We start from the raw sequence: 12,050 nt of genomic DNA, 5'->3' as shown, positions 1-12,050 counted from the left end.
GTTAAATTTCCAGGGTCTTCAGTTCTTTCGTGATAGAATAAATGTCCAGTTTAATTGCTTATAAAAGTATCTTGACCTTGATGAAGCTTATGTTGGAGAATAAAGTTTCTAATTTTTAAATTTTTATCCTTTCGCTCTAAAACGTTTTGAAGTCCTCTCATTTTCAGATAAAAAGTATTTAAAAAAATTTTTAATTTTCCAATGGAATCATAAATTTCACGATCATCTCTTCTGTTGGGTTAAATCCAGTAAAAAAACTGGTTAAGGCCACTCTTGACCCTTTTATTATGCTCACACCTGAACAGTATGTATTTATGTAAATTTGTCGTATTCAGCATTATACACGCACCACCACCATCCAGTTGATCGTGAAGACACAGATACTGGTGGGGTATGTGTACTGTCACTGTCTCCTAAGGTTTCTCATGTGGTAAACTTTAGTGAAAGCAGATTACCTTATCTTTTCCCCACAGAGGATCTTGAACCACTGACTTAGCAACTAGTAGTTCATCAGAGCTCCCAGGGTTTACTAATTGCGTGAGCAGAGAGTAGGAATGAATTCAATTAAATATTAACTATATAAATATTTATTTATTTACAAATAAATGCTTTTCCAGATAAACGACTAAAACCTAATAAGATGGTAATAAAACTACTAAATTTGGGCAAAAATATTTAAAGTTTCCCAACGTCAAGTAAGTCATACTCTATAAGATTTTCAAGACATTATGGACATTTTATTTTTATGAATAAAAATAAAAACAAAACATTGCGTCTGGTAGTAGCAACAAGCTAACAGTGAGCACTTACAGTGTGGCAGGCATTGCTATCAGTGTTTTGAATATATGCATCTTTATTTTAAAAACTGCCAAATAGTATAAAAATAGTTTCAATTATATAGAATCTAGTAATATAAGTCTGCAAAATTAAAGAACTTCAGTGTACGGGATGAGGTACTAATAATATTTAACAACATTTAAAATATCCAAAGTATAAACTCTTGTTTTACAAAAGTATTTACCCAGTTTAATGCTAAATACTTTTCTCACCTTATTTCCAACATCATATAAAGTAGTAGGAATGGGACAGCCTAACATCTTGGCTTTCAACCAATGGATATTTAATAAAAACAATAATAATTGCTAATACTTTTATTGCACTTAGAAGTGCCAGGCACCATGTAGAAGAGGGAACTTGTATACATAACAAGTAATTGTTCGCAATACTATTTTCAAGAACAATCAAAGAAGACAATTCAAGTAATTTAATTTCCATTTTCCCCATTTGTATTAGGAATAATAAGAACAAAATAAAACAAAACAACTGAAAGACAGGCATTGCATATATACTACCTTGGCAGTAGGTATTACCATCAACAGTCTAGTCCTTTGGAATACATAAGAAACATTCTCTGTAACTTCACAGAAAACAAAAAGCTATAGATGGGAGAAACCCTCAACTGTCATTTTGGGGGTGTATTTTTGAGATCAAAATGGATGATGGTAATAAGGCAGTGTTTAATATATATTTTTAAATGTTAGTCTTTCATATTATGTAGCTGGCTTGGAAAGGGATCATTGCTGGATGCTTAAGAATGATTCCTTACTTTCCTCTAGGTCTTTCACGCTTCCTCCCCTCCCCACTATCAAGACCTCAATTCTACCTTACAAATCCAGCTAGACCAGAGCATGTACAGGGGTACAGATAAGAGCTTGCAACACAGGGAATCCAATAATGAGTCTGGTGATACCAGGAGGCTAAGGGGATGAAGGCAGAAAGGGGGAACCGGTCACAATGAACTACATATAATGAACTACATATGATCCCCTCTCAGGTGGATGGACAACTGAAAAGTGGGTGAAGGGAGACAGTGGTTGGTGTAAGACATAAAAAATAATTTATAAATTATCAAGGGTTCATGAGAGAGGGAGGGTGGGGAAATGAGCTGATACCAAGGGCTCAAGTAGAAAGAAAATGGTTTGAAAATGATGACAACATATGTACACATGCAATCGACACAATGGATGTATGCAGAGATTGTGATAGATCTGCAAGAGCCCCCAATAAAATCATTAACAAAGACATGTTTCCTTAACTGCTGAAGCATGGCCCTGGGTATCTGCATTGTCACCCAGTCTCTCTCTAGTCAATAAACTGAGAGACAGGCACTTACTTTTTTAATCCTTCAAGCAACCTCATGCATTCAGTCTACTAACTTTTGTTGCCATGCAAATATTGGGGCACAAAGAAATATTTGACCAAGGTCACAGTCATGATAAACTGCTGATCCAGGATTGGAGCCCAAGAATTCTTAACCTTAATACACCACAACATGTTCTTTTAGTAGAGAGTTAAATATCAAAGTGACTTATGTAAGGATCTATGTCTTTTCTGTAGTTTAAACCAGCATTTAATGAATATATCTTGCTATTTTGTTAAATTTTCATCTTTCTGAAGCCTTGGTTTCTGGAAGAGAATACATGGTTTAATCCTACATTTTGGAGTAATTGTAAAAGCACATGTTGGTCTTCTCTAAAGTTTATCAATCTGTTTAAATCACATTACTATTTTTTATGTATAATTTCCTAAATGAAAATAAACCTATTATAAGAAAAGTCTGATAGGATAATAGTTGCTAACAACAACAACAACAACAACACACTAATACTTCTGAAACTTTTTTCTTAAAAGCACTGCTTGGTTAACACCATTATGAGCATGGGCATTCCAAGTATGAGGGTCCTAAACCACTACTACTAAGGCAGACTAGTGGTGGCACTAGCAGGTAAATGTTAGACTGCTAACATCAAAGTTGGCGGTTCAAACCCATCAGCTGCTCTGCGGGAGAAAATGAGACTCTTTTTCCTATAGTTTTACGGGTTCTCAAACCCTATTTAAGGTCACTATGTGTCCCAATTGACTCAATGGCAGCGGGTTTACTGAGGCAGTGGTATTTAATTTTAGCTTATTTTGAAACACAAAATATCTCATTTTAATTCAGAATTAACACGCCAAGGTTATAATCAGAAAAACTAGGTCAACATTTTTCTTATCACGGTCTTATTTCTGAAGTCAAGTAATGGGGTAATTTGCTTGCTAAGATTTTCACCCGAGTTTCATTTTAACACTTAAGACTGTTACTCGTCACTTAATATTTTCAAAATGTAAAATCAGTCCTCCATATATTCATCCTGTAACATCAGCCTAAAGCAAAGAAGGGACACAACTGAAGATCTGTGTGTACAAAAACCCGAAAAACATTTTATTTAAATATTATTTCTATATCGATACAACTTTAATATTTTAATATTGAACACATAAGACAACGTGAAAATATCCTTTACATAACCCTAAAGAAATCATCATTTAAGTGAATTGTGTTTAAGATTGACAGGGAATAAAAATACCTCCAAATAATAATTGGAATCAGTTCTCCAAAATAGACCCAAGCCCATCCCCACCTCATTTCTGTAGTAAATACAGGTTGTTTTCTATCTCTTATCTGTGCCACATTCTTTAATAATCAAACTGCTCATAAAATAAAATTCACTAAAGTGGTAGCTCGAAATAGATTTTCATTTTAAACGACACTGTCTGTTTTAAGTTACATTACATCATATATTCTGCAGTCCGATTTATTTCAAAGCACTACTGAATTCCTTTTAGAAACATAAGTTAGGGTCCCTGGGGAGCACAAAGGATTAAGTGCTGGACTGCTAGCAGGGCTGGTGGTGGCTGGGACCCACTCCGAGGTGTCTCAGGTGGCAAGTTTTTCAACCTGTTTTTAGCAGGTCAGTCTTGAAATCCTATACATTAGTTCACATGATGGAAACATGTGCTCACATGATGGAAACAAAACTCAGCAACACCTTTACAACAGAACCCAATAAATAACTTTTCAAGAATCTACAAATTTCCCATTATATTTATTTTGTGTTCGAGAAGTTGGATGGGTTTAAGTGGGATAAAAGAAATCCAACAAGTCTACAGGAGAAAGGAGTATTAAACCTAAGACAAAGGCCCGGTACCTATCAGCAGTTGAACTTGTGTTTGCTGGTAAACAAGCAAATTTCACCTCTTTCATTCCTTCTGTGACTTTAGTCATGCCACTGAAATTCATGAACAGTGTTCATATTTGTAAACTGGAACGTCTTTTTATTTACATATAGGATTGCTCTCTGGTCAAATAAGGAGAAGGTTGAGGAGGAGTGGAGATTAATCTGGAGCTAGATCAAAAGTCTCAAAGGTATGTATTTTTATGTCAGTATTAGCACTTTCCATCTCCTTCGATCTCAGCAATGGGCCGTGCACACTACGGATCTGATAGCCACAGAATGTGAGTAATAAACAAACACAAAACCTGTAGGCGCAGGTGGTTTTTAATTGATGACCTTGCAGTTAGCAGTCCAAATGTAAGTTCATGGAAAAATGGAATACAATGGAATTTTCACAAACTTTTTAAAGCAGTCTTGTATAAGATCAAAAGTTATGATAATGTACTGTTTGGGCATAAACAAAAAACTTGCTATTTTCTTTTTTTCAAACTATGAAGATTAATATTTACATTTGTAACTGTAATAAAATGCACATAAATACTTCATATTAAAAGTTACCTGATTAATTTTATCTCTGGAAGAAGAAAAGCTTATATTTTTCCAGCAAATAAAAAAACTCTTGTACTAAATAATCTTTTACACATAGCCTAATATAGATTTATTTGCATTACTATTTAAATAGCAATAATATAAAAATTAATATGTTCAGATCAACATAGAAAGATCTTGTATTTTAATCCAAACAATGTATTATGATTACAGCTTCAGAAAATAATTTTTTACATTAAAGGATATCAATAAATGAAATATCAAAGGAATTATCAAATGTCCTAAGGCCTAGAGAAGTGTTTTCACTGAAACAGAAATGAACTATTACACATTTTACCATAAAGCATTTCAAAATTATTGCAAAAGAGGGAAGACTTTTTAAATGACTAATCATCGTATTTCAGGGGACCTGCTTAGTAAGCAGGTGGTAACCAGCAGGAGCCCTGGTGGCAGAGTGATTATATGTTAGGGTGTTAACCACAAAGTGAACAGTTCAAAACCACTAGCTGCTCCCTGGGAGAAAGACAAGGAATTTTACTCTCATAAAGATTTAGTCTTGGCTCCAACCCATTACTCTAAGATGTACTTGCAACATGTTGGCGTGGACTAAGGAACCAGTGGAGCATTCTGAGGGGCTGGCCCCAATCCCAACTACTACATGGAGACCTGTCCCTCCCCCCAGAAGAATTTATTTCAAAGGAGAGCACAGTATAGGCAGCTCTGGGAAAGGGACATATCTGATCGGAGTACACGGGAGCAGATGAAGGGGGAAGAGGGGAGAGTGGAGCACATCCTGGCCCACCAAGCCTTGTGGACAATGTTCCCAATTAGAGCAGCCAGTCCACAGAGAGGACCATGTGTTGAGCCCCACTATGAGACAGGACGTCCTTCATTAATTAACCTATAGCCCTACAGGGGACAACACCGGAGACATAGCAGGGGAATTGCACCCAATCTGATCCAGCCACACCGAGGCTAAACACTAAGGGGGGTGCAACAGAACAGCAAGGGACCAGTAGGGAGGTCCCCAGGAAATACCAAAGGTGGACTTTGGGGCCAGGGTTTGATTCCCCAACAGACTGGACAGGAAAACACTCCTAAAGGCCAACCAATAGTCCTTGAACTAACTACAAGCTTTTCTTTCTTGTTGTGTTTTTTTTTGGTCATTGGTTTGTTGTTGTTGTTTTATTGTATGTTGTTGCTTGATTTTGCTGTTTTGTTTTGGTGCATATTATTATCTCTTTAAGGTCTGTCTAAATAAGATAGGCTGGATGAACATTTTGGAGGAAAAAACAAGGAGACCAACAGTTCTAGGGGGACATGGGAGAGGGGGAGGTGGGGGGAAAGATAGTTGTGTTAACAAACGCAGGGAACAAGGGAACAACACGTGATCCAAATTGGTGATGAGGTGAGTGTAGGAGGCCTGGTAGGGTGTGATCAAGGGTAATGTAACCAAGAGCAACTACTGAAACACAAACAAAGACTGAGCATGATATTGGACAAGAGGAAAGTCAAAGGAAATAGAGGAAAGAGCTAGGAGGCAAGGGGCATTTATAGAGATCTAAACAAAGGCATGTACATATGTAAATATATTTATATATAAGAATGGGGAAATAGATCTAAGTGTATATGGTTATAGGTTTGATATTAAGGTAGCAGAAGGACATTGGGCCTCCACTCAAGTACTCCCTCAATAAAAGACTATTTTCCTCTATTAAATTGGCATTCTATGATGCTCACCTTCCTGACACAATCGCTGAAGAAAAAGCGGGTAAATAAGCAAATGTAGTAAAGAAAGCTGATGGTGCCCGGCTATCAAAAGATATAGCGTCTAGGGTAAGGTGACCAGGTTTTAACATTGGTAAAGCTTGACACCATTGATAAAACTCATATCCTGGCAGAATGGCCACATGGCAGCTGAAAACATATACCCTAGCTTATCATGCACTCTTTCCAAAAATCGGGACTTTTAAAAAATGCCACCGGACACAGGAAAAATTGTTAAAAAGTGGGACATCTGGTCACCTTAGTCTAGGGTCTTAAAGGCTTGGAGGTAAACAAGCGGCCATCGAGCTCAGAAGCAACAAAGCCCACATGGAAGAAGCACACCAGCCTGTGTGATCATGAGGTGGCGAAGGGATCAGTTATCAGGCATCAAAGAACAAAATATCATGTCATTGTGCGCTCACCTCCATGATATGATCACTGAAGACAAATGGGTGCAAAAGTAAATGTGGTGAGGAAAGCTGATGGTGCCCGGCTATCAAAAGATAGTGTCTGGGGTCTTAAAGGCTTGAAGGTAAACAAGCAGCCATCTAGATCAGAAGCAACAAATCCCCCGTGGAAGGACATCAGCCTTTGCGATCACAAGGTGTCGAAGGGATCAAGTATCAGGCATCAAAGAACAAAAAATCATGTCATTGTGAATGGGGGTGTGGAGTGGAGACCCAAAGGCCACTGGACATCCCCTTACGGAGGGGGCCCAAGGAGGAGACTACCCAGTCAGGGTGTGATGTAGCAACGATGAAAAATATAACTTTCCTCTAGTTCCTAAATGCTTCCTCCTCCACCCTCTTCCCCCCAACCCCCTCCCAACACTATCACGATCCAAATTCTACCTTGCAGATTTGGCTAGACTAGAGGATGTACACTGGTACAGATAGGAACTGGAAACACAGGGAATCCAGGGCAGATGATCCCTTCAGGACCAGTGGTGTGAGTGGCAATACTGGGAGGGTGGAGGGAGTGTGGGTTGGAAAGGGGGAACTGATTACAAGAATCTACATATAACCTCCTCCCTGGGGGCTAGGCAACAGAAAAGTGGGTGAAGGGAGACGTCAGACAAGGCAAGATATCACAAAATAACAATTTATAAATTATCAAGGTTTCATGAGGGAGGGGGGAACAGGGCGGGTGGGAAAAAATGAGGAGCTGTTGCCAGGGGCTTAGGTGGAGAGCAAATGTTTTGAGAATGTACAAATGTGCTTTACACAACTGATGTATGTATGGCTTGTGATAAGAGTTGTATGAGCTCCTAATAAAATGATATAAAATAAAAAATAAAATAACTACCAATAAAAATAAAAAAGATTTAGCCTTGGAAACCCACAGAATCAATTCGACCCTGTCCTATAGGTTAAATATGAGTCAAAATTAACTCTATGACCATGAGTTTATTTTGTGTTTTTATATCCCTGATATAAACATATTTTGTATAGAAGTCATACACAGTGAACTCAAACAGCACATGAGACAGGCTCTGATATAAATTTAGGCTAGGAAGTATAAAGGTAATAATGACAGTCACATTATTTATCGTGAACTGTTCTATGGTTGGGATTGGTATTATCTCATATCACCAATGGAGGCATTCTGTTTTCTGTCACCAACAACTTCCTACTCTTTCCATTTGCTTCTACTTATTTCCATAATAAACCCTTTTCAACTCATTCAGGATTGTCAGTCGTCTAGACTCTACTACCATCTATGTCTGCCTGTATACCACCGTCACTTTCTTTTCCCTGCCAGCTTACATTCCCTAACCTATTATTCTAATTAGATCCAACCAACACATCTTTACTAGGCCCTGCAGGGAAATGGAAGACAGAAAAATTTTCTTTTCTCGTGGTTGTATTACTTTAGTGGGAAGACAGAATAACATAGGAGAACAATCATTTCAATTTGTGTCTGGGGAGGAAATAAAGTACTAGAAGGGATAGGAAAGATGATGTAAGATCTGCTTTACACAGACTAATGTGAGACAACTCTCTGAAAAGGTGACACTGGCAATGAAGGTAAAAAGAGACCAAGCTATGAGAAAACATTCTAAGAAGAGGGAGAGAAAACATGAAGCTCTGCCCTAGAGAGAGCTGGTCTGTGACTCTGTCTTTGTATTACTCTAATACAAGATGTCAGTTTTGGGTAAAGACAAAGAATCTTGACTTTCTTCCTGCTTACTATGCCACAAATTAGTTCACAAAGCTAAGAAATCACTGAATATTTGAAGGCACCAAATCAATTCAGGCTCAGTCAGTTTCTCTGGTCCATTTGCTTTCCAATTCTATCAATTCTATGATGATTTTAAAAGTTTCTCTTTAAAACTCGCCACTCTAAAGTCTGCTCCCTAGTGAACAAATGAACTCAACTCTTCAGAGAGAAAATGGAAGCCATCAGATAGAAACTTGTTCAACTCCCAACTCCAACCACTTACTGGGAAATCCTCCCCATCCACCCTATCTCCAGCATTACTCCATCCTTTCCCTCCTCTCTCTTCCTGTAGCATACAACTTCGACTTAATCATGTCCACCTGGTGAACATTTACACTCAGTTCAATCTAATAACTTTCAATCTTTGAGGAAAAATCCTCCTCAGTCAGAATTGCACAAAGATCATGTGGGAAGTCATGGGATACAGGTACTCATCTGCGGAGGAGTTGTTCATGAGTAAACTAGATGTTTGATAACAAGGAAAGTCGTAGAGGAGTCAGATTCAAAATCAGAAGTTGCACAAGGTACATCTGTCAGATTTCTTTTGATCTTAAGAAATTAAGAAATACCTAAGATGGCCAAATAAAATATTAAGCTTAGCACAGCTACATCTATAGACATTTTCCTATGAAGAATATAAATCTACCGGCCTATCATTATATTTAAAATGAAAAGCCTTAAAATGCTTCTAAATGACACATAACGGTACACAGCTGCATCTCCATCCCTCCTCAATCTAAAGTTAAACTGCGGTCCGCAAGCTCCAGGTTAGACCATTTGGAATTGTCATCTATATTTTCTGATGGTAAAATAACCACGAAGATGAACTTACTCTAGCCTCCTACTGAAGGCAACTGTATATAATGAGATTAATCTTGCTCACATATCTTCATAAATTACATAACTGGCTGCCTATCAGATATAAATTTACCCTGGTCCATTGCCATTATAAGTTAATACTCAGTGGGTCAAAGTATAAACCTGCAGTTATTTTTAAAGAGCTATCTAATTATATTCCTTATCGCAAAATAAGAAGATTCTTACAGTCAAAAATTTACAAATAACTGCATCAATAGCTATGGATAGGTAGATAGGACATTTAAAGTTGCTTAAAATATCAAAATTCTAATCAGGAAGCTCTCAAAATACTTATTATTATATATAAGTGTACCTAACACATTATCTCTTTAAAAGACTTTTTTCTGAGCTCTATTAGGAATTAAAATGTTTTGCTCAGGGGGTATTCTCATTGTTTAGCTCCTTTCAGTATTTAAAACAGACAGAAACTTAGTAGTGCCTGAATATGTCAATGATCCTGAATAACTAATTCTCCTGAAGAAAGGTACTTTTATGATCATCCCTTGTCACAACTCTGATGGTGTCAATAATTACATTTATTTTTTTTTTACCATATATAAACTATATACAGTCAATTCCGAATCTTAGCAACCCTGTAGAACAGAGTGGAACGGCCCCCTTTTCAGTTTTTCAGTCTGCAAACCTCGATGGGAGCAGAAAGCTTCCTCTTTCTCTCATGGAGCAACAGGCAGATGCAAACTGCTGGGCTTGTGGTTAGCGGTCCAACACGTAACCCACTACACCACCAAGCCTCCTTTAAAATCAATATCTATATATATTTTAGTTGAAGCTACTTTTGTTTGAAGCTATTTATTAACAGTTTGCATTTGAAGGCCCAAACAGTATTTAAAAAATTATTTTAGTGATTTTTCATTTAATACATATTTTTAAGCCATTAAACTATTTCTTAACAATTAAAATTATTTTAAGATAATTTAGTAATCTTAGCATTCTATTTCTTTCTAATTCAAGAGTTTATTTTAAACACAAAACCCAATTTATGATAAATAAAAAGTCATAGAAAAATAATTCAAGTATCCAATCTAAACAGTCCTTTTATTTTATCATGCTCAAGACCTGAATAAAAAATAAAAATTTAGAAATGCATAATCTGGAGTTTTCCGCTATTTTGTTTACTCAATATTCATAAATTGAATATGTCTATAATTGAATGACAACATTTCAATTTAAGGGAGATATAATTACATTTCAGCCACTCTGTTTAAAGTTCTGATGACTGGTAATAACCGAACCAAGCGTAACTGGCAGTAATTCTACTTCCTAAAAGAGTATAACCATTGCTGTCAGTGCGATTCGAACTCCTGGTGCCCTAGAACATGCCATAGGTCTACATGAAATACAAACACTTGTATGCCCACAGGACGTATGCATCGCTTACTCTTTAAATTTTTATCGCTTGGGAAGCACAACATTCAGTGGAATGAGTAAAAGCGAAACAATGACAGAAAAAGCGTTTTCTTACCTGATAGATATCAGACAGACTGCTGCTTCCAGAATCACTCGTGATACTACATCCTGAATGGCTAGATGAGACGTGGGTCACCTGTGGGTGGAGACTGTCAGTAAGGTGTAGCTTTGTGAAATCTGCGGGAAGCTATGGAAGGAGCAGGAAAAACTAGGATTACAATTTTAACTAGGTACCCCAAGACTGCATTTTAAATGGCTATTTACACTCTGTTTCATATCATTTCTCAAAATTGTTGTTAGGAGAGATATTTTCATTTTTAACATTTCACAAATTAATAGATTGTCCTTACTCATCAAGAACCATAAAATAAAATTTTTAATGCGTAGGAGGCATACAAGAAACTTTAATTAATACTAAATTCAATGCTTAAACAGGTGAGTTTGGTGATTAAATTAACATGGGTGAGCATTTAATTCAATGAGCTATGAATTTCAAATTATAAATCAATATGCAAATTAGTTCATTACTAGCAATAATGAATGTAACTTAGAGGCAGTAGAAAATTTAAACAAGAAAATATATTTGAGTTTCTTATATGCCCAGATAACGTTTAATAGTGGAAAGAGAAAATTGAAAATCTTAAAATTGATAAGATACAATGGAGAAAAAAATGCCTTCAAAGAATTTACAATCTAGAAAGTAATGGACAGCATCACCTATATACACACACACATACTGAGCATCAACCTTTCTCCTTGTTCGTTTTAAAAATTATAAATACAACCCATCCCCTAAACCAATGTCATTTGAAGCGATTCGGGCTCAAAGACCACTTGGAGGGTAGGAGGGTGGGGTGGGGGGATGGAGTGGTGGGGGTGGGGTGTGTGTGTGACAGAGAGAGAGAGAGAGAGAGAGAGAGAGAGAGAGAGAGAGAGAGAGAGAGTGTGTGTGTGTTGGTTCACAGGCTGTAAATCTTCATGGGTGGAGAGAGATAGTTCTCAAGCTGTAAATTTTCATGGGTGCAGATAAGCCTCAGCGTTCTCCCACTGAGCCACTGGTGGGTTTGAGCCGCTGACCTTGTGGTGAGCAGTGCATCCCTTACTCAAAAGTATCAACAAGGCCCCTAAAATAGCTACAGCATCTCTCAAAATTTGTTCTGCTTTTCATACTAT

At 37.1% G+C, this 12,050-nt stretch overlaps 1 protein-coding gene across 5 annotated transcripts in view; it reads right to left on the bottom strand.

Moving 5' to 3' along the window:
* Positions 1-12,050, bottom strand: part of RAPGEF2 (Rap guanine nucleotide exchange factor 2) — a 277,405-nt gene that overhangs the window by 54,146 nt on the left and 211,209 nt on the right. For 4 of the 5 annotated variants that reach the window (XM_075543647.1, XM_075543643.1, XM_075543645.1 and 1 more), the window contains one exon: positions 10,933-11,064. In XM_075543647.1, the coding sequence (XP_075399762.1) occupies positions 10,933-11,064 (132 nt within the window). The remainder of the gene's footprint in view (positions 1-10,932; positions 11,065-12,050) is intronic. The other variant, XM_075543646.1, reaches the window with a different exon arrangement.

This window comes from Tenrec ecaudatus, chromosome 3 (assembly GCF_050624435.1).
Source record: "Tenrec ecaudatus isolate mTenEca1 chromosome 3, mTenEca1.hap1, whole genome shotgun sequence".
Classification (NCBI taxonomy): Eukaryota; Metazoa; Chordata; class Mammalia; order Afrosoricida; family Tenrecidae; genus Tenrec; species Tenrec ecaudatus.
This window is presented reverse-complemented; position numbering and strand designations above follow the sequence as displayed.